Below are 22,325 nucleotides of genomic sequence, written 5' to 3' on the forward strand. Positions count from 1 at the left end.
TGTGTCTTAGAAGCACATGCTTTTTAGACTCCCTAACCATTCCCCCACGATACACAGAATAAAAAGCTTCTAAAGTCAGAAGTGATGTAAGTCAATTCTGAACACACTTCATAGACAACAGTAAATTTGCACTTTACCAATATTGTTGAATCCATATGACTCTCTTGCTTTGGCCTCGGTGTACTGAGTTGTTGTCCATTTGCCATAGCGATTGGGATCCAATTCTATCAGATCAAAAGGAGGTTCTCCATGCAGGATCCAGTCACTGAGATATTTCCCTACCCCACCAGCATGGATTATGCCATACCTTTCAAATACAGAAATAAATACCCTGTTACTAACACATATTGTTTTCCAACAGTGAAACATGTCCACATATTTAACAAGGCCTCAAAGCTACAGTGTTCTGTGCTATTGCTATTCAGAACACACAATCAACATAATCTTCATGCTATCATTTTTTTTCCTCAAAAAAAAAATGTTTCGGCATCCAAATTAAATGTGCCTGACTTAATAGCTAGTTTCTTTCCACAGTTTCAAGAGCTGTATATCTGCAAAATAGTCTATGACTCTTAGCTAGTAAGGATGCTTGCTTTAGGAAAAGGGAGGAGAGGAAGCACACAGGCAGATGTTGTTGGTACCTTATCAGCCCTCTTGAGCTATGATTATCCTCACTAATAGGAACTTTGCAGGAGAAATATGTACACTGTAGAGTGGCACACCCGTCTCTTCTCAGACTCAGTTTAGTTCAGGTTCCCATAGCGATGACCTCTGCACAAGGATCTTGGGCCATTATCATAGAAGCATTCAGACAAAGAGGCATTCACCCAAGGACTTGTGGGAAAGAAGAGGAAGAAACAATGGCTCCTGTATTTTGCAATTTGGGTCACTTGGTGGGGAGGGTTGGCTTGTTTTCTATTTCCACATGAGGATGCTTTAAAATCAAGAACATGACTGTGGCAAATAATTTAATACCAGATGGAGGGATCACAGTTTAACGTCGCCCATGGGCAGTCCTACCCATTCATTCTTGTGGATAAAGGAAAGTCTTGATGAAGGACTTTACTGTGGGTTCGTCTGTGGTTTAAGTCAAGAGAAGCTTCTGAGGAATTGGATGAGCAGGGAGTCACCGGCAGGGGACCAGGAAAAGGAGCTACACGAGCAGACTTCAAAATGCAAGAAATTCCAGTACCCCAGATGACAGCTACTTAGCCAGCATCGCAGCTTCTAAGAGCATGGGAGGACCTTAGCAAAGACTGGATATGTTAACTAACTTTTTCTACAAGATACCAGTTTTTCTACTTTATAAAAATGAATGCTTATATTTGCTATAAGGATATTTCTCAAGCAGAATAAAAAGACAGCAATTTATACTTCTCTGGATAGTTTTAAAAAGAGACGTGGATCATCCAAATCACCCACAAACAACCTCATTAAGTTTCAAGAAAGCAAAAAAAAAAAAAAAAAATTAAATACATGCTTAAATTAATTGTGAAATATATGCTTAAAATGTTTATTCACTTAAACAGTCCCAATGTATGATATACAACACTTGCCATTTTTGAGAGCTAGAGATACTGTTTATAAGACTTGAAACTATTTAAAGTTCTTCTGATATTCACTGAGTACTTACCATTTACCAAGCATTGTTTCCTTCTAACATGTACCGGCTGATTTATTCTTTAGCAACTCTATTTTACCAATGAGAAAACCAGCCTGCACTCAGGGGTTAAATAAGGTCACGCAGCAACAAAGTGCAGATTCAGGATACAAACTCAGTCTTCTGCCCCCAGTATACACTCCCTGTTATTGGACTTTACTTCTTCAATGCTTCTCAATCTTTTTTCAGCCAAGACACACATAACAGAATTTACATCCTTGGCAGACTCCTTGGGCATAGCTAGGGTTGTGCTTCGGTTTCCTGTGGTCTCACTGCTACACCATCATGTTCTTTCCAATAAATGAGGCAGAGTGCTGTTATTTGAGGATAATACTGAATCAAATCTATTTTTAAAAAGTAAATTTCTGCAAACTTCAGCTCTATAACCATTATTAAGTTATATGTAAAATCCCATACAACTGAATGCTATGAAACATCTATTGAGAGCCCCTGGTGTAGTGGTTGAAAGTGTAAAAGCATAGAGTAAGAGAGATCTGGGTAGGATTTTTGTTCTGCCACTACCAGCTGTGTGACCTTGGGCAAGCTGTGTAACCACCCTGAGCTTTAGTCTCCACATGTGCACACTTTATGGTGCTGGTGGAGAATTAATTGACATGGCATTTAAAAGCACATAGTAGGCAAGCAGTACATGGTGGCTGTGGGTCCTTGTATAACCAACAAGAATATGTCTCTTCCCAATGGATAAGATTTTCATAAGGAAGTAACGTGTGAAGTGGAAGTGAAAGGGAACTTGAAGAGGAAAGAAGAGTTAGGCTCTTCTTCTAGGTCTACCATTAATCTGTAGAGCCCACTTCTTCTGCATGGCCCAGCTGCTATGCTTTTTGAGGGTTGTATGCTTTTTTATGATAACTGTGAAACTGTCTCTCCTCTCTTTAAATTTGCTGTTTATAATCTGTTCTAAGCCAGGAGAACTAGATTCAATTCAATCCAACTCATTAAACATTTGGGGAGCATTGTGTTAGTCACCTAGAAGCAGAAGAACTTATTAGATCTGGTATAAAAGTAAAACAGCTTTGACTGAGGGTATTCTGTGAGTAAGGTAAATGAGCACTGGCATATATGTAGACAGTTTGCAAATACCTATTCTCTCGACTGGTTGGACTAGAATAACAGACAATGCTGAAATGCTGAACCCTGGGCCCCTCTCCAGACTACTGAATCAGAATCAATAGAAGGGGTGTCTGGGAATCTGTTTGCTTGTTGGTTTTCCAATTCCACACACCTCTTATGGATTCTAGTGATAACTAATAAGAATTTCACAGATAAGATGCAAAGGAGGATGAAACACATGTAAGTGACTAACCACAAAGTTGAGATTCTGCTTTTTAACAAGCCCTGGTGCTCAGCCAGATATGGAAATCACTGGCTTTCAGAACCATGGGATGGATCACTGATATAAACTGGGAGGGGTAGCTGATGTGAGGATTCCACCATGTTACATAAGAAATATCTTAGCAATCCCAACTTTTAAATAACAAGAAGGCCTTTTGGGGTCAGACCAAATTGGTCAGAGAGAGTGTGGCACTTTGTCCACCCCAACCTGTTATCTTCCCCATTCACCTCGCAATGTCTACAACCTGGGAAAATTACCCAGAGCAATCAAAGTAGGAGTCCAACATCAGCCCCATACAAGTAGATACAATTTCTAGGTGATAAGTAACTAGTGTTCTAAAGAAAGCAACTTCCTAATTTCCTTAGTGACAGGTGTTCTATTAAAATACAAATATCATGAGGCCAGGAATACTGTCTGCTCTTGTTCACAGATAAAGAGCAATGATCTGCAAATATGTGTTGACTAAATCAATAATTCAGTGATTAAGCTAATTGCAGAATCAAAAAGAATAAAATGTTTAGGAATAAATTTAGCAAAAGAAGTACAAAACTTACACTCTGATAACTACAAATCATTATTGAGAGAAATTTTAATTAAAAATCCTAAACAAATGGAAAGACATCCTTTGTTCATGAATCGGAAGACTCAGTATTAAGATGACAATACTCCCCAAGTTGATCTACAGATTCGATGCAATCCCTACCAAAATCCTAGGCGGCTTCTTTGAAAAAATTGACAAGCTGGTCCCAAATTTTACACAAAAATTTAAGAAGCCCAGAATAGCCAAAACAATACTGAAAAAGAACAAAGTTGGAGGATTCACACTTCCCAGTTTCAGAACTTACTGCAAAGCTACAGTAATCAAGACAGCATGATACTGGCATAAGGATAGACGTACAGATCAATGGAATAAAGTTGAGAGTCCAGGAATAAATCCATACATATATGATGAATTGATTTTGACAAGGATGCTGTGGTACAATAAAAAAAATAAATATTTGGTCTTTGTCCCCAGTTCCTGGCACAGAGCTCCTAAAACTTTTGGAATTTATATTATTTTGTATGCTAACAGATAGCTCCATGGAAGGGGGGGGCGGGCAGGGGAACTAGATAGCTTCAGAATAGGGGCTGGTCACCATAAGTTCAATCACCAATGGTCAATGATTTAATCAATTGTGCCTGTGTAATGAAACGTTCACAAAAACTCCTAAACAACAGTGTTCAAAGAGCCTTTGGGTTGGTGAACCCATTGATGTACTAGGAAGATGGTGCACCAAAGAGGGCATGGAGGCTCTGCACCAGACCCCTCCCTCCCATACCTTGCTCTATGCATCCCTTCCACTTGGATGTTCCTGAGTTGTATTCTATAGAATAAATAGGTAAAAGTAAGTAGGGTTTTCCTGAGTTTTGTGATTATTCTAGTGAATTATCAAACCTGAGGAGGGGGTTGCAGGAACCTCCAAATGTATAGCCATTCAGTCAGAATTACAGGTGATCCCTGGAAGCTGAAACTGGCATCTGAAGTGAGGACAGTTTTATGGGACTGAGTCCTTAACTAGTGGGGTCTGCACTAACTCTTGGAGTTAGCAGCAGAATTGAATTGAATTGTTGGATAGTCAGTTGGTGTCAGAGAATTGGAGAATTAAATGTCAGAAGTGGCATCAGAAAAAAGACATCATAGATGCCAACACATTTCAATGAGTAAAGAATAGTCTTTCAACAGTTGGTGCTGGGACAATTGGCTATCCTCAAATGAATCAAGCTGGGCACTTACCTCATAGCACGTACAAAAATTAACTCAGACTTGATTAAAGACCTAAACGTAAGAGTTAAAACTAGGGACTTCCCTGGTGGTCCAGTGGTTAAGACTTTGCCTTCCAATGCAGGGGGTGTGGGTTCAATCCCTGGTCAGTCAGGGAGCTAAGATCCCACATGCCTCAAGGCCAAAAACCCAAAACATAAAACTGAAGCAATATTGTAACAAATTCAATAAAGACTTTAAAAAAAATGATCCACATCAAAAAAATATACATTTAAAAGAAGAGTTAAAACTATAAAACTCTCAGAAGAAAACACAGGTATAAATCTTCATTAACTTGGATTAAACAATGGTTCCTTATATATGATATCAAAACTACATTCAAAAGAAGAAAAAAATTCACATTCTGGACTTCATCAAAATTAAAAACTTTTGTGTTTCAATGGCTACGATCAAGAAAATGAAAAACCCACAGAATGGGAAAAAATCGCAAATCATGTATGGGATAAGGGTCTTGTATCTAGAATATATAAAGAACTCCTACAACTTAACAATAAAAAGACAAATAATCCAATTTCTTAAATGGGCAAAGTATACAAATAGACTTTTCTCCAAAGAAGATATATAAGTGATGTACAAGAGAAACACTCCCACATGAACATGCCTACATATGGACTCTATAGGGGATTTCCTAAGCACTCAGTTACATTATACCTTCCAGCTTCCTATCTTCATCTGGTTTTCTCCCTCTGGATGTCCCAAAGACCTAAACTTAACACTGTCAAAAATGGAACTCATTATTTTTCCAATTATTTCTTCCTTTGGCCCCAGCATCCAACCAGGAGTCAAGTAAGAAAGGTTGCCATCATTTGCTATTTTTCTCTCTCCCTTAAGACCTAATGCAATCAATCACCAAATCTAAATAATTTTGTTTCCTATCTCTCAGTGCCCACTGCTGCTTCCTTAGTTCAGACCCCAGCCTCTCTACTGTATTGGAAGAACAGCACCCCAACCAGCCTTCTGCCTCTGATGAGACTTACTGCCTTGTTCTCAGCTGTAGCCCAGTGCCCAGAACTAGACCTGGTACAAAGCTGGCCAATCATCAAATATCAGTTGAATAAATGGCCAAATAAAATGGGGAAGAAAAGTAAAATATTAGAAACTGTGGTATGATAGTTAAGGTAGGCTTGACGTTAATATTCACCAAATTAATGGGACAAATATTAGAGATGAAACATCAAATGGGTAATGGAACCATAAATAGTAAGCAACCAGAGGAATCATAAAGAAACAAAAATCATGTTGAACAAACATGAATTATGGTGAAAACTGCATCAGACATATTACACATTTGATATTTGGTTTATCTTTGTCACATTGTGTTATGAAAACATCCTTGCAAAAGTGGGGCAAATTGACCCATCTGAACATTCACAACATGAAAGGAAACATAAATAATGGAAATGGCAGGAAATATGCAAAGAGAAAATTCTAGGAAATCATTGCCCTTCTGTGTACAAATCTTTTAAACCTATACAAGTCAAAGTTTTAAGACTAAAATTTTTTATTCCTCACATTTCATTGGTCATAAAAGGGAGAAGACTGTCTCTCTCCCATTTTCCATTCTCGGCCTGAGATAATGGGATAAGACTTCTCTAAACTACATAACTCTATAGTAAATGTTGAATTACATAGAGATACTCACCCAAAGCCTATAGCCACCCAGTAGTTTCTGACCCCCTGATGGGGCCCTACCATGGGCAGAATGTCAGGAGAATAGGTGATAGGACCATTGACGATATTGATGATGTCAGCCTTCTTCAAGACTGGAACCATTTCCATGGCAGCCTCAACGTGTTCCATGATTCGGTCTAGATCAGACTCAAAGAGCTCCTTTCCAAAACCTGAAGAGAAATGCCATTGTGGTCAGGATGCCACAGCTGCCCTGACGTGTGCTCCAAAGTGATTTAAATCTCTGAATCAGCTTACATTTAAAGATGGCCCGTTAGGAAGGTATTGTACTTTCTTTTTTAAGCCTAACCTTGATATTTACTATCAACAGATGAGTACCGTTATGTTAGTATACTATATTACTGAGAAGAATAATGTTATTTCCTGCAACAATAAATCATGAAAGTTAACCTTTTTAACAGAAAATTTTAATTTATGCATATTAGCAGTTTCCAGCATTTAGGCCAATCACCATTTTAAAAAAACAAACAATAATAATTTGGTTTGTCAAGAGAGGTCTTTTATCCTTCAGTTAACCATAGAAGTCTGCTTCATCCTCTCAGGTGAGGGCAAATGGGAGTTTGCAAAGTCATGTCAGGACACTGGGGATAAATGCAAAACCACTTTAGCATCTAGGATGACGAATTCTAGACACCTTTTAACTCTTAGCGGGGAAGGAATGGCAGGGAGGCTTCATTCCCCTAGCCCCCTTCTATACACATCCGAGGGCTGGAATTCTGTGAAGAGAGTCAGGGTCTTGGAGCACAGTCACCCTCTCAGTCATAAAAGGCACTGGGATTGAAGGCAGGGCCACAGATGAGCAGCTGAAAGAATATCGCCACCAATACCAGGGATGCTCCCGGATAGCAGCCAGCCAGCTCTTTCTTGTCCCTCCTGTGGACGGCATGTCAGGTCAGGGAGGCCTGCAGATCACTAGGGTTAGACCAGGGCATGTGGACGCCCAGGGCCAGCCAACAATCTGGCTCTTCCTCCAACTGGAATTATTTAAATATTTGTTCAATAAATATTATTAAATATTTGTTCAAGTATTTATTTGGAGGAGAGATTGCCAGCATGGGGGAAGAACAGAGAAGGAGACTCCCAGGTGGCAGATTAGCCCTCCCTCTGGGATCAGGAGCTATTCCCCTCAGGCCCGAATGTGCAGAGCCCACCCAGCAAAACCGAAGCCCTCAGTTGGCTGGCCCAACTTCTGTGGAAGGTGGTTTATCATTTGTAGTAATATGGGCACAGATGTCCTTTGAAGAGTAGGAGGGAGGGATTCATTCCCTAGCCCAAGTAGCTCATCAAAGTATAATTCTAGAAAGCACAATTACCTCCATTTCTTTATATTCCCTATAATATTTGTGTGCCAGTGACATTTAGCTCCTTTTATAGATTAAAACCTGAGATACCTCCTTAGGTGACCCAGCCCTTCACCTGGCTCTGAAGAAATGTTTCATGAAAAACAAAAACAGGTCCTTCTCTCCCTTACAGAACTTGAAAGAGAAACTATGGTACCTCCTGAGTTAGCACTGAGGCCTAAGACTTTTCCACATCCATTTATGCAGCACAGGAGGGCTTCAGTTCGCAGTACCAACTTATCCTGCTCTGCCATAGACTTTGAGGCTTTCATTCTTAACAGGCTGGATGTCCTATCTCTGCTACCTGTTGTTTTTCCAACTGTCAAAGCACAAGAGCAGCTATATCCAAATCTAGAAACTAGACCAAGTAAGCAGGGGAGTAAGGAGAAAAGGGGGATGCAGGAGGTTGGTGTGGGCAGGTAAAAATTACCTGGGGCCTTCCAAAGCAGCGGGGAGCATCTTTTTCAGCTTTTCCACCACCAATTCTCTTTCCTTATCCCCTGCTGTGATTGTTCAAAGGGATATGAGAACAGAATTTACCTCGAATCCCTCACTTCCAATGTCCCAGGTATCTGATAGTCTAGTATCATGGTGTCATCTTATTCTACAGCCAGCCCAGAGTTACAAGGAAGATAAAATAGATGTGTCTGCACACACTTCTATTTGCTGAACCCACCTGGAGGTACTCCACTGGTGACCCATGAGTCCTGAACTTTCATCTTCTCTTGACTTTCATATGGACCAAACAAAAGCCCATCCCTTTCCTGTCGGAGGTAATAAGATCCTTCCAGGTCACGGAGCACCGGGAGTTCTCGCTTTAAAGCTTTCACTTCAGGGATGGTCGATGTGACAACATACTGATGCTGAACCGGAATGAGAGGATGTTCTAGTCCAACCATCTTACCTACTTCACGAGCCCAAAACCCTGAAACAAAAAAAACATTAAAAAATGTCACCACATATAAAAACATACCACAGACGACATTGATACAGCAATTTCAATTAAAATAAAATATTTAGAATACTTCAGTGTTCATGGCAAAGTCTAAAGAATGTCCTAACAATGCAAATGAACTTATCTACAGCACAGAAACAGACTCACAGGCATAGAGAACAGACTTGTGGTTGCCAAGGGTGGGGTGGGGGAGGGATGTCCTGGGAGTTTGGGGTTAGCAGATGCAAACTCATATACATAGAATGGATACACAACAAGGTCTTACTGTATAGCACAGGGAACTATATCCAATATCCTGTGATAAACCATAATGGAAAAGAATATGGAAAAGAATGTATAATATATATCTGAATCGCTTTGCTGTACAGCAGAAATTAGCACAACATTGTAAATCAACTATACTTCACTAAACTAAATTTAAAAAAAAGAATGTCCATAAAAACTTTACATTTTTTTGTCATTGCAAAATTGAACGGGAGAAGAGAAGACAATATTTTACACTACCCCAGAGTTTTGAAGAATCTAAGGGAACTCCATTCCTGAAAAACAATTTTGCCCATAAGCAAAGGTGTGCAAAAAAGAAAATTATCTGAAGGAAAAAAATAAACAATCCAAATATATAGAATGTACAAATGTTGATAAGAAAGACAGTAATGGACTGACCTTACTTATAGAGCAGGGACAGTCAGGCAATGGAAGAGGCCCCAGGTCGATGTGGTCAACATAATAATCATGCATAATAAAGCCCTGCTAGTCAGTCCTCTATCCCCCAGACCCTCCTCTCCCCAAATTGTTGAAGCCTAAAATTCCACAAACACACAATGGTTCTGTTAACTTAAAATTTGAAAATGTATACACTTTGGGAGAGATAGCCTTTTAAGTTTTCTCTTCTTTTAAAAGTTTAGTGTGAGTATGTTTGGAAGATCCTTTCTTGCAAAGGCATGAAGGCACCTGGTGTCCAGAGCAGGGGGGAGGAGGTGCCACAGCAAAGAGGAGAGAGCTCATAGATAAGTGGGAGTTCCCACAACCTATGTTTCTCCCTTCATTGTACAAGGGGACTGTCTTCTTGGGGGAAATGAATATTATTTTTTTTCCTTTGCAAAAGATGGAACCAGATAATTTGTGACTGAAAGACCCTTGATTCTCCCCCTAGGTGACTCTTCAGGCTACAGATGTGGAGCTAAAGTCCAGAACGATAAAGAGACATGCCCAAGGTCACACTGGGAGACCCTGAAATGGTGGTCACATCTTATTGGTTTTTCTTGCTACAGAAAGACTATTTTAAAAATCCAAGACTCCTTCACTTGTATAAAGGTATTTGACAATCTAAAATGATAAAAATGATTAGTTGGCAGGGATGCAGGGTCACCTGACCCATCAATAAATTATTGGGGGGAAGGAGGGTTCTATTTGCTTGTTTGTTTGTTTCATAATAATTTTGAATAATCATTCAAATGATTAGGGAATCTTCCTTAAGTTATTTCTTTAGAGGCTGCATTCTCTAAATTTTTAACCATTTCTGTTTCTCCTTCTTTTGGCAATTTAATAAGGAGTTCTGAAGTCTCTGTCATTATGAAGTTCAGAGCTAGACACAAATCATCAATTATGAGTCTAGGAACCCTGACTACTGTACTCTTACATGGCATCTAAACATCACTCTTGCATTCTGTTGTTTTGTTTTGGCCTAACGGCTAAGTTGGTCACACTTGGATAACAGCCCCAGAAATGGGTGTCCATTTGCAAACCAAAAATCTTACCTGTGGACATTAGAGCTGTTTGCTGGTCTTTGAATAATTTAATGACTTAATTTATTCTTACCTAGGAAGATGTGAATGACCAATGTCAGGACTTTGTAGGATAATATAGTAAAGCCACATATTCTAGTTATATGCACTGGAGCAGTTTTAAAATATAAAATGCCAAAATATTTAGCCTAGCAATTCAAACTACTGCAGTGGTTAATATACTTGCTTCAATTAAAAACATAAATTGAAGAAAATAAATCCTGTCCTATTCAAATATATTTATAAATTTCTGAATCTAATTGCTTGCTTATTAATATACTTCATCATTAAAATAAAGTGGAAGTGTATACATAAATATCATATAACTATGTTACTCCAAACCCCATAGCAAGCTCGACACTGTTTTTCCCTATGTGGTGGTGTCTGTTGGCATTCTCTTCCTCTATATGTCAATCAAGTTAACATAAAACTTGCCAGGATTACACTTCAACCCTTGCTAGATCACCCACCCAGCAAGTTCAAAGGGAAGAGAAACAAATGTGGAGGAATCCTCTATAATCTACCATTATCACCTGAAAAAACACTGAAGAGAAGAGTCAATAAAAAAGTGATCATTAGAAATGGCTTCCAATTTTTAAAAATGCAGTGACTGACAGAAATGGAGTTAAAATGAACAGTACAGGTTGGTGGACAGGTTTACTTCTACTAGATGGTTTATACAGTGACAATGATGTTTATACAGTGACATTCTCTGATGCAAAGTATTGGTAAAATTAAGCAATTCTTTTTTGGCTGAACACTGGGCTTCATCTTGGCATGACCCAATCACATTTCTAATTTACCATATTAGGAAAATTCTTAAGTAAAGTTTACAAAGTTATCTCAGGCTTAATGAGTCAACTGTAAACAAGGTCAAGAGAAACATTCCTCACCATGCAAAGAAAAAGCTTGCATCACAGTGAATAGCTCCTGTCCTTGCCTTCGAGCTGCCTCTGGGGCTCAGGTTTGACCCAAGGTAGAGTGAAGCTGTGTTTAAAGCAGTACTGAAGGCAAGTTAGCCTATTGCATACCAAGAGGTCAGCAGGGTCAGAAACTCTTCCTCAGCTCTGCTTGCTCAAGAATAAGGTTTCTACATTCCCTCTTCTGTAGGAACACTGATATAGCAGTGTTTCTCAAAAGATATTTTACAGACTATCTGGTACAGACAGTACAGTACCTGGAGTACTTGTTTAAAATACAGCTTCCCTGGGCTTCCCTGGTGGCGCAGTGGTTGAGAATCTGCCTGCCAATGCAGAGGACACGGGTTCGAGCCCTGGTCTGGGAGGGTCCCACATGCCGCGGAGCAACTAGGCCCGTGAGCCACGACTACTGAGCCTGCGCGTCTGGAGCCTGTGCTCCGCAACAAGAGAGGCCGCGATAGTGAGAGGCCCGTGCACCGCGATGAAGAGTGGCCCCCGCTCGCCGCAACTGGAGAAAGCCCTCACACAGAAATGAAGACCCAACACAGCCAAAAATAAATAAATAAAAATTAAAAAAAAAAAATACAGCTTCCCAGCCAGACCACCTGGGAAACTTCCCACGGTGACTCTTACGCACCTAGGTTGAGAACCAAGCTCTTTGGGAAGTCAGTTTACCAGCAGAATGGATGCTGGATGACTGCAGAGCAAGTGAAAGGATCTGGGGAATCTTAAGGCTGGTACCAAGAAGCTGTGACACTTGACGCTAGTGTTTTCCAGACCAGGGCATAGACTTTCAAGGAAATAATTATAATAATCATAAAAATGATCATTATTATACTTAATTTGTTCAGTGCTTTCTATGTGGTAGGACTTTTCTGGGTACTTTACATCATTTACGGATCAGAATAACTTGTTCAGATGGCAATTATTATCTCCATTTTACAAATGAGTAATTTGCCCAAGTCACACAGTTGGCAATAATGTGTCTCTGGTCGAGATAGCCCCACTGCCCTGGACAGTGCTGGAGACACATCAGCAAACTGACAAATTTCTGCTTTTAGACTTCCCTTTCCATGGATATCCTGAAGATCCAGCAGCCTTCTGTTATGACCCCATGTAAAGAAACTTTTAGCAGGTTATGGTACAATTGAGTAGATAAGAGTGGCCTTTACATCATTTACGTTTCGGTTGTATTTCCAAGTCTATATCCTGGTTACTTTAATTAGGTTTCAGAGCTTCCTGAGGGCCTCACCTGAATTTATGAGACATCCTGGACTCACTGAGTAACTCTGGGAAACAGTCCATCAGACACACATTCTAAATCATGTTAGCACAATGCCTTCTGCAGATGGTTGCTTTTATTCGTAAAATTAATCTTTGTTAGCTTTAAAGTCTAGAAAGGGGCATATCCAAAACTTCACCCCCAATTACTGAGGTTTACTTTTTGGGGAACTTCTATACTTTAAATAAAGTTTTTTTTGAAAACAGACATAAATAACTAAACACACACCCCTCCACACCTTCCACGGACTATTTATATGTGATCAGTTAGATTTTCTCCAATAACTTTTGCCCAGTGGAAGAGAAGAGATGGAGAAGAAAAAGGAAAAAAAAGATATGGGCCAGAGATGTGATCTGAATGATGTAAAGAGCTGAGAATTGAGACAGTATAGTTCTTCATACAACTGTGAACAAGGAGCTGCCTGGAGTTACCAAGACCTGAGGATGGAACTCAGACGTGGCTGAGTTAAAGGCATCAGGAGCAAAGAATGAAGAAGGACGTCCTGAAGAACAGTTTTTCTGGTGCTGGTCTGGGATTTGTTTTCTGAGGGCAGCACCAGAAAAACTGTTCTCCAGGACCTCCTGCCATTGTCCTCCTCTGCCCTGATCACCCCACAAGATTGCACAGCTGCACAGAATATTTCATCTGGTAACCAATGTCCTGGGCTTAGGTCAGACCTCTTTGGAAATTATTCTTTCTCTTCAGAGATTCCTTATTCTTCACAGATTGTGCTTTAGAAAACAAAATATTACAATGGCAATGAATCGTGCAAATAAATATTTATCCATTTTAGGAAAACAATAGATAAATGTGTTAAATTAAGGTCTTCTATGTTACTTGTCAAAATATCAGTTGGGAGTGTGTGGCTGCCTGAAGCACTGTGTTAAGAAAAATCGTGGGGTTTGTCCAAGTCTCTCTGAAATGAGTGCAGTGATCAATTAGCAATGTCTGACACGGGTGCTGGATATGAAGTCAGAGCATGTTTATTTAGTATTTGCTATCACTATGAAAACAGTCAAATGTTTTTAGAGGCTGAATTCATGAAACCATAAGAAAGCTGCAAGATTACAAAGAATTTTTGCTACTTGTAAAAAAAAAGGATGAATGATTTCATTGCCTTAGATCTTCTAGCAGAATTTAGACCAGATGTACCCAAGGACAGTGGGGGATGGGGGGTGCCTGATGGGGATTTCCTTGGGGGCGGGGCAAGTGAAATTCAAAAACAAAGTAAAGTTTTATGCCTTTGCTCTTATTTATTAGGTAAGTCATTTTACATTATTTGGAATTTCAAATGATGTTAAAGAATGAATGAGATTTTATGCTTTTCAAATGGGGGGCATGGGTTAGAAAGATTCAGAAATACTAACTTAAACTCTTAAATACTGAAGACATGACTTTTTCCAGGGCCACTAAAAATGGTTTGTTAAAAAATAACATCAATCAGAAGTTACGATTTAGAGGAAAGAATCCTAAGGGTATTTGTTTCTGGCATGTCCTCATGGCGTATCATCTGATCTGATAAATAATAAAGATTGTTTTCATTTTGTAAATTTAAGCAATGACTCAAAGAGCAGAACATGAGAAAATCAGTAGCTGCCTCATGTTTATTTTAGGTTTTAAATTAACCATTATGAACTATAGATAAATATAAATTATTAGCCCAGTTTAGATTGCACAAGCAGTTTCATTTGCACGAGGATTTATTTTTATGTGTGATATTTGAAAATTACTTCATAGGCAAAGAACCTGATAGAAAGTATGTTAATTCAAGAATCAAAAGACCCAGGTTCAAGTTCTGGCTCTGACAAAACTGTCACTTTGCCAATTAGTATAACCTTCTTGGACCTTGGTCTCCACAAATGGAAAATGAGTGAGTTGTTAGATTATCTCAAATATCCCTTTTGGCTTCATTACTCTGAGTCTAAATTGTAACAGAGCAACCTAAAGAAAAGATTATGAAATATATTTAATAATGTGCTGAAAGGAAAAGGGTTAAAAGTTTTTTGAACAGAGTAAAGTAATCAAAATAGATGAGAAAGAACACAAATAATCAACTCTGCTCTAAAAAGCAAACTGAGAGCCAAGAGGATGCTCGTGAATTTGAACATTAGAAGTTGGTTATTATTATAAAGAAAGTGTGAACACAGGAAGGAAAAAGAAGCATAATTTGGCAAAACATTTTCCGGAGCAGAATAAAATGGAGCATGGAGAAGAAAACCAACTCGCTATGGATAACCAAGGACAGAGTTGTATCTCACACAACAAGAGAAAGGTGATGGAGGGAGAGCTTTGTAGCTCAGAAACAGACAAAATGTTCGCCATGGGAGTACCACGGTGTTTCATAACAATGTTCATGGTATAAAACATTACGTTATGACAAAATATCTTCTTTCTTTGCCACTTGAAAAAAAAAACAGTATTTTTTTTTTTTTTAAATGACGCTTACCTGCAGCATTCACAATTCTATTTGCTCTCATAGATCCCTGTGGTGTTTCAACATCCCATGTTCCATCTGACTTGGGTTTCAAAGAAGTCACCGGTGCAGGATATTTTAAAAGGGCACCATATTTCCTAGCCCCAGCAGCCAGGGCCATAGTTAGAGAGTAAGGATCAATGTGACCATCTCCAGGATTATACAGTCCAGCTAAAATCTAAATCGATCACAAAAGAGTCAATATTCAAATGAATACATATACTCACTCAGTGTAACTGTATCCTGCCAGCAAATGTTTAGCAAAACTGGACTTGAAAAATGCATCATGGCATCAGATTGATCAGTCTCCACTTTTTTTTTCCTATGTCCAAGCTCAGAGCTAGGCAGGACTCACATTGAGACTTAAGTAGACAGGCTATTTGACAGAGGCTTGCAATTGTCTCCAACATTTATTCTCCCCTCCCCCACAAAGCAATGGAAACCAAATGTTTATTTAGACACATAACCACTAAGAACAAAGAGTTTCCAATAGTTGGCAGCTACTAGTTCCAGATGGTAGCTAAAACTATGGTCAATGAAATGCAAATGAAAGTGTCAAATGAAAGTGTCATGGTCACATGAACCATTTTAAGGAGACAACTGGCATATGCCCTTTGTCCCTTCTTTGTCCCTTCCTCCATTCTGCTGTCTGGAATGCAGACATGATGGCTGGTGCTCTAGCTGCCATCTTGGAGTGAGAACAAAGGAGTCACATCCTAGGAATGACAAAGCAATGATCCAGAAGGCGACTGGATCCCTGAAGTCTTCATGGATAAGAGCCACCATTCAGCCCTGGACTGCCAAAATGAAAGAGAAATAAACGTCTATCTTGTTTAAGCATTATTATTTTGGTTTCTAACATTTGCAGTCAAATCTAATACTAATTGATTAATTATTTATATTTAATTGTTGAATACTGATAATAAATTCACATGTTAAATATATATCTGGTGTCAGGAAAATGTATACTTGATTCAGTCATCAACAACTAGTTCTTAAATACCTACTTTGTGCTAGGGCTTGAGGTACTGTGGGGGAAACAAAGAAGAATAAAACTCAGATGAAACAAGGAGGGAGCACTGAAATAGTACAGTTAGTTCTCACCCATTCAACAAAAATCTATTAAGCACCAAGTATGGTCAAGAGGATTTTGTCAATTTTTTTTCTGCATCTATTGAGATGATGATGTATTTTTGTCCTTCATTCTATTCATGCAATATTGCATTGATTGATTTTTAGATGTTAAACTAACCCTGCATAGCCAGGATAAATTCCACTTGGTTATGCTAAAAAAATCCTTATTATATGTTGCTGAATTCAGTTTGCTAGTATTTTGTTGAGGACTTTTGCATCAATATTCATAAGAGATACAGGTCTTTCTTTTCTTGTGATGTCTTTGTCTAGTTTTGGTATCACAGCAATACATTCTAGCCTCACAGAATAAGCTGGGAAGTGTTCAATTCTCTTCTATTTTGGAAGAGTTTGTGAAGAATTGTAGTAATTCTTCTTTAAACGTCTGGTAGAATTCACCAGCGAAACCATCTGGGCCCCAGCTTTTCTTTGTGGGAAGTTTTGGATTACTAATCCAATCTCTTGTTATAGGTTTAGTGCAAGAGACTTTTGGTTTTACTGGAATTTGTATTACTGTAGACTTCTAAACGTCACTTTGGTGTTTTATAATGGATATGTCCTTATGCAGTGACCCTAGATCTATTTGATTTGGCACCCTGCCCAGAGCCAGAGAATACTCTTCCCACATATTTCCATTGCCCAATGTCCTTGAGAAAAATCTGTGATGGTGAGAACTTCCAGCAGAGCATCCCAAGATTGACATATAAACAGATATAAGAATATCCTTCCTGGCAGTGGTGGCAGAATTTTAACGCAGACAATGCAATGCAACACCAATCTGCCACCACATTGGCATCACACAAAACTACTGAAAAGGGAGTGCCAGCAACCTGTCAAGACTCACAGGGGCTAACAACCCAGCTCCCAGAGCAACGCTATGAACCCTTAGGCGTCAGAGATACTACACTGGGGAGAAACACAAACCTCTGCTTCCCTGAACAGCTCCACCTTATACCCTTAGGTAGCATATGTACAAAGGAGTCAGAGAGCCTGGGTTCAAATCTCCTCCAGTTCTTCCTAGCTGGATGGGCTCGGGTTCACTATGTAAACTATCTAAGCTGCAATTTCCTGTTTGGTAATAATCTATACCTTCTATTATTATTGTGAAGAGTAAATGAGATTATACATGTAAATGGCTTTGCATAGTACCTAGTACATTAAGTATGTGCTGTAGTGTTAGGTAGTGCAGTATTAGTCATTGTTATTATTATTCAAATGGGATTATCACCCAGCAAAAAAACTAAATTCCCAAGTGGATTTTCTCAGCTAAATTTGGTTAGATTAATACCTGTCAGGGTAGTACAGCTATGAGTTAGGTGATATCTGTGTAGCAATATAACATGTATTTTTACCTTTGATTTTGTAAAAAAAATGTCAGTAACACAGTCTTTCTATACACACATTTGTCACACCTGGTTATTGTCTTCTCTGCATTTCTCAAACAGAAGGTTTATTATAGAAACCTCCAGATCTGGGGGACACAGTAATAGAGAGGTATTGAAAATGTTTCCTCAGTTGTAATAGGTAGAAAGCTAATAAGATTTTTCATTACCTTTACTGTATTTAGCAAACATAATAGCCCATCTTATAATTTACCCAAATTCCAGCATTAATCAGCTGATTTTGACATTCAAAATGTGTGCACAAAGTTTTTCTAATTAAGTTTCTAAAACAACATTTTCTGATCTTAATTAAAATCAACAAATGGTAAAAAAAAAAAATGCCCTTAGGATAAATACCTTATTCATGTTGAGTAAAGGAAACATCTCTTGTATTTTTTCAGGTTCAATAATATACTGTTCCGTTGCATGCCAGCCAGTCCGAGTCATTTGATATTTAAATTCATCTACCCTTACAGGAGTTGTAGCAATTCTGATACTACCTGGCTGATGGAATCCCACCACCTGTGACGATAATGCCAGTAAAAACTCATAAATAAATCATTATTTGGCACTCAAACATGGTTCTTCTCCAGCACAATGAAAATGAAGGTGTGTAAGAAAAGAGATTCACTATGCAGTGAAAGTGATAGCTATATACCATATTTACATCATATGAAAAGATGTTCATTTTGCAAATATTTACTAAGTGTCTCCTCTGTGCCAGGCACTATGCTAAGCCCCAGAGATGCTGTTGTGAACAAGAGAGATGAAGATCCTGCCTGGATGGAGCTTACAGTCTATAGGTGAAGATGGACAGCTAAATGCATAATTACAACATGAGATAGTGCTCACGTACAGAGTGGAAGAAAATTATGTGAAAAAAAGAAAGACAAAGGATTTGAAGAGGGAACATGAAGAATCAGAATGTTGCAGTGAGGAGATTAAGTGTGAATTGAAATAAACATTCATCTGGCATTCATTGAAGTCCTTTAGTTGGCCAAGCACTCAACAAGGCCCTGGGTGACGGCGATCAAAGATGCAGTCATTATCTTCAGGTTGCTTGGAATCTGTAGGGAAGACCAATCAGTAAAGCAACAATCACAATTGAGAGGGATTCGTATTATAAGAGGTATGTGCATACATGTTCTTAGAACCAAGAGATATGCCCTCAGCTCCACCTGACTGCTGGGTGAACAAAGTCAAGGATGGCTTCTCAAAGGAGACGCCCCCCGGGAAAGGGTGGAAGGTGAATGCTGAAATGGGGACCAGCGGGAATGCTGTCTCAGGCAGACAGCCCAGCTCATTCTAGAACTGTACGTAATTAAGAATAGCTGAAGCATCTGAGCATAGCAAAGAGTGGCAAGAAAAAACATTGGAAAGGCAGGCAGGGCTTAGCTAATGAAGGCCCTTCTTCTTCTTTGGCTTTTGTCCTGTAGACTGTGGGGAGCCATGTGATGGTTTTAGGCAAGGGAAATAGCATGAAAATTTTAAGTAGACTTCAGTCTTAGTCTGTGGATACTCTTTGCCTGCCACTTTACTTTGAAAGTACTAATACAAATGAGAAGAGATAAAAATAAAAGTGAGGGGCTTTTAGTGAAGTACTTTTCAAAGGCATGTGACAATCTGGCACGAACAGTTGTCAGATCCTTTGCAATCCAGTGCAGAAAGGCTGTGATATCTTAGTTTCTAGATATAGCAGCTGACTAAAGATACTTTTGAAAGCTGCTTTTTATTCTTTTCTCATTTAAAAAATCAGGAGCAGATAATTACATGGGTAATACACTTCAAGAAATTAAATTGATTGAAAAGCAAGCTCTAGAGGTTCTCATCTTAAACTCTCATCAGAATCTTCTACCACATTTCACATGCCATGGCTGTCACTACACACAGCGATACATGATGATATCAAAATCCTTCAGTAATCTTATGTATCTCTAAGAAACTGACCTAAAAGACAATTTCAAGCTAAATGCATTTACCTGTCCGGTTTCTTCTTCCAGTTTCTCATAAAGTTTGATGCTATCATAATGTATTTTCTTTAAGTTTATTCCAGGATGAAAGTAAGTTGTTAAACCTGCCTTAAAAGTGGGGAGGAAAGGAAATACCGAAAAAAATTAACATTCTCAAAATGTTGATAGTTTATCTGTTACGAAGTAATTTACTACTGGCAAGAAATTGACAAGCACCAGCCAGTCCTCTGGGATGAGAAGATATCAGCACCAGTTTGAATGCACACTGCATAAGGCTCGTGACAGTTATAAGAACCCACTTGAACCACATAAATAATGTGAGAGCCAGCCAACAAACATATATAGTAAGTCCCTAAAAGTTATTAGGGAAAGGACTGTTTGCAGATTCAGAAATGGGATGACTTAGATGGAATCACTTAGGTTAGGAATGTACGCTATTAGGAAGAATATGGGGGGACGGCATACAATGTGGATTCAAACCAACAAAGCGTGTGTTCCCTTAAGGAGAAGGAATATGAACAAGCAAGCAAAAAGTTTTCCTTGTCCCGATCCCCACCATTCCCTTGAATCGAGCGGCCCTCCTATTCTCTTTCTTGAAATTTCCAAAATTGAAGAAGTGGAACATTCCTAGGAATCAGAGCCTGTTGAGTGGTGAACAGACCTTTGCCGTAGCTTAACCAGTTGATGAATGAGCACATAGATTATACCCCGCAAACATTTCCTGAATAAATATTGAATCATCACTCTCAGGAAAATATCTAAATATTACCTGCCAAACCCATTTTATCAACTCTGGCGGATGCAACATAGTATCCAGACAAAGAATTCTAAGCAATGATATGAAGCAGGTTCTCTCAGTTAAGTGTCTGGGGCCCCATTCAGCAGCTAATTTATCCTGGAAAGCTCATCCGAATACAATCTGTTTAAAATAAAGTCTGTTTGGGAGTATTTACAAAGTTCTTCATGTTGGGCATTTGGTTCTCCTGATATCACTTATATGCAGAATCTTAAAAAAGTGATACAAATGAACTTATTTACAGCACAGACATAGACTCACAGACATAGAAAACAAACTAATGGTTACCAAAGGGGAAAGAGCCGGGGGAGGGATAAATTGGGAGTTTGGGATTAACAGATACATACTACTATATATAAAATATTGATAGATAAACAGTGAGGACCTACTATGTAGCACAGGTCTTGTAATGTCTTGTAATAACCTATAATAGAAAAGAATCTGAAAAAGAATATATATGTATAACTGAATCATTTTATTGTACACCTGAAACTAACACAACTTTGTAAATCAACTGCACTTCAATTAAAAAAAAAAAAACCCGCCATTAAAGTTCATCAGTGATCCTTTATGGACCAGAATCCTCCGTGCCTATCAAGTACTTGTTCAAGCATTTGGCTACTTTTCTGAGAAAAATGCTGGCCCAACGTCTTAGGTCCTCTCATAGCACAGCCCCATAATGAGGCAACTGTGAGTCAGGCTCCCTAACTTTCAGCCAAATATCACATCCTTCTTTACATGCTTGGTATCTAGTGTGATATGAAGTTTTCTAGTTCAATAATAGAGAATCTCTGGCCTTCAGGTATCTTCCAGAGAACTCAATTTTGTTTTCGATATATCTCATGTCAGTTGAGAAAATGGATATTCACAAGCCTGGGCTAGGGTTCTGTTCACCATTCACTCCTCAAGATTCTCTAAGTTTAACCTAGGTTAAGCCAGACCACCCAAAAATGATATATCTACACTACATCAATCTTCTTCCCCACCCTGGAAAGCTGTTTTCATAGAATGAGTTAATGATCTCTCTTCTGAAAGAGTCACATCGGTTTGTTTTGTAAAGCTCTTACTCAAAACATTTAGCTCAATATCCTTTTTTCAGGGAACAAATTCTTCTAGGAATTTCTGGTCAAGGAAAAATTGGTCTTTCTTCCTGAAATGCTGTAAATATTTCTACTGAACAATTCATACAACCCTAGTTTCCTTGCTGCCAGGACAGTCAGAAGCAAATCCTGAGCTCAAATTTTTATCAGGTATAAAATTACACACACACACACACACACACACACACACACACACATATATATGGTATAAAATTACACACACACATATATATATATATAATTTTTGTATTCCTTATATTTTTTATCAACCGGTTTTTGTCTTTTAATCTGTGTTTAAAATTTGGGGTCAACCGTATCTGTGCTTTTATTATGAGTTATTTGAATGTAATGTCCTGCATGGTATTTATTGTTAATTTGTGTGCCAGTCCTGTGGCATGGGGTGGAAGAAGGGTACAATGTTTTTCCTTTCTGGGCTTCAGCAAGGATATTTTAAGTGGGAAGTTTGAAGAAGAAGAACAACACTGTTCTTATCCTTCAAGTTTTATAGTCTGATTGGGGTCATGGAACGTTCATACATGAAACAATGAAATCAAGAGCATATGATTAAGTGCCAGAGCACAGAGAGAAAGACACAAGAACTAAGGGAACTAAGAGAAGAGAAGATGCTGGGAGGATCACAGAAGGCTTCATGGAGGACAGGCAGGGG

At 38.8% G+C, this 22,325-nt stretch overlaps 1 protein-coding gene across 2 annotated transcripts in view; it reads right to left on the reverse strand.

Moving 5' to 3' along the window:
• Positions 1 to 22,325, reverse strand: part of DMGDH (dimethylglycine dehydrogenase) — a 59,846-nt gene that overhangs the window by 31,033 nt on the left and 6,488 nt on the right. For both annotated transcript variants that reach the window (XM_068535558.1, XM_068535557.1), the window contains exons 3-8: positions 19,772 to 19,870; positions 18,150 to 18,314; positions 15,253 to 15,457; positions 8,542 to 8,790; positions 6,479 to 6,677; positions 138 to 307 (exon numbers count right to left, since the gene is read on the reverse strand). In XM_068535558.1, coding sequence (XP_068391659.1) covers positions 138 to 307; positions 6,479 to 6,677; positions 8,542 to 8,790; positions 15,253 to 15,457; positions 18,150 to 18,314; positions 19,772 to 19,870 — 1,087 coding nt within the window. The remainder of the gene's footprint in view (positions 1 to 137; positions 308 to 6,478; positions 6,678 to 8,541; positions 8,791 to 15,252; positions 15,458 to 18,149; positions 18,315 to 19,771; positions 19,871 to 22,325) is intronic.

Source organism: Eschrichtius robustus, chromosome 2 (genome assembly GCF_028021215.1).
Source record: "Eschrichtius robustus isolate mEscRob2 chromosome 2, mEscRob2.pri, whole genome shotgun sequence".
NCBI classification, from domain to species: Eukaryota; Metazoa; Chordata; class Mammalia; order Artiodactyla; family Eschrichtiidae; genus Eschrichtius; species Eschrichtius robustus.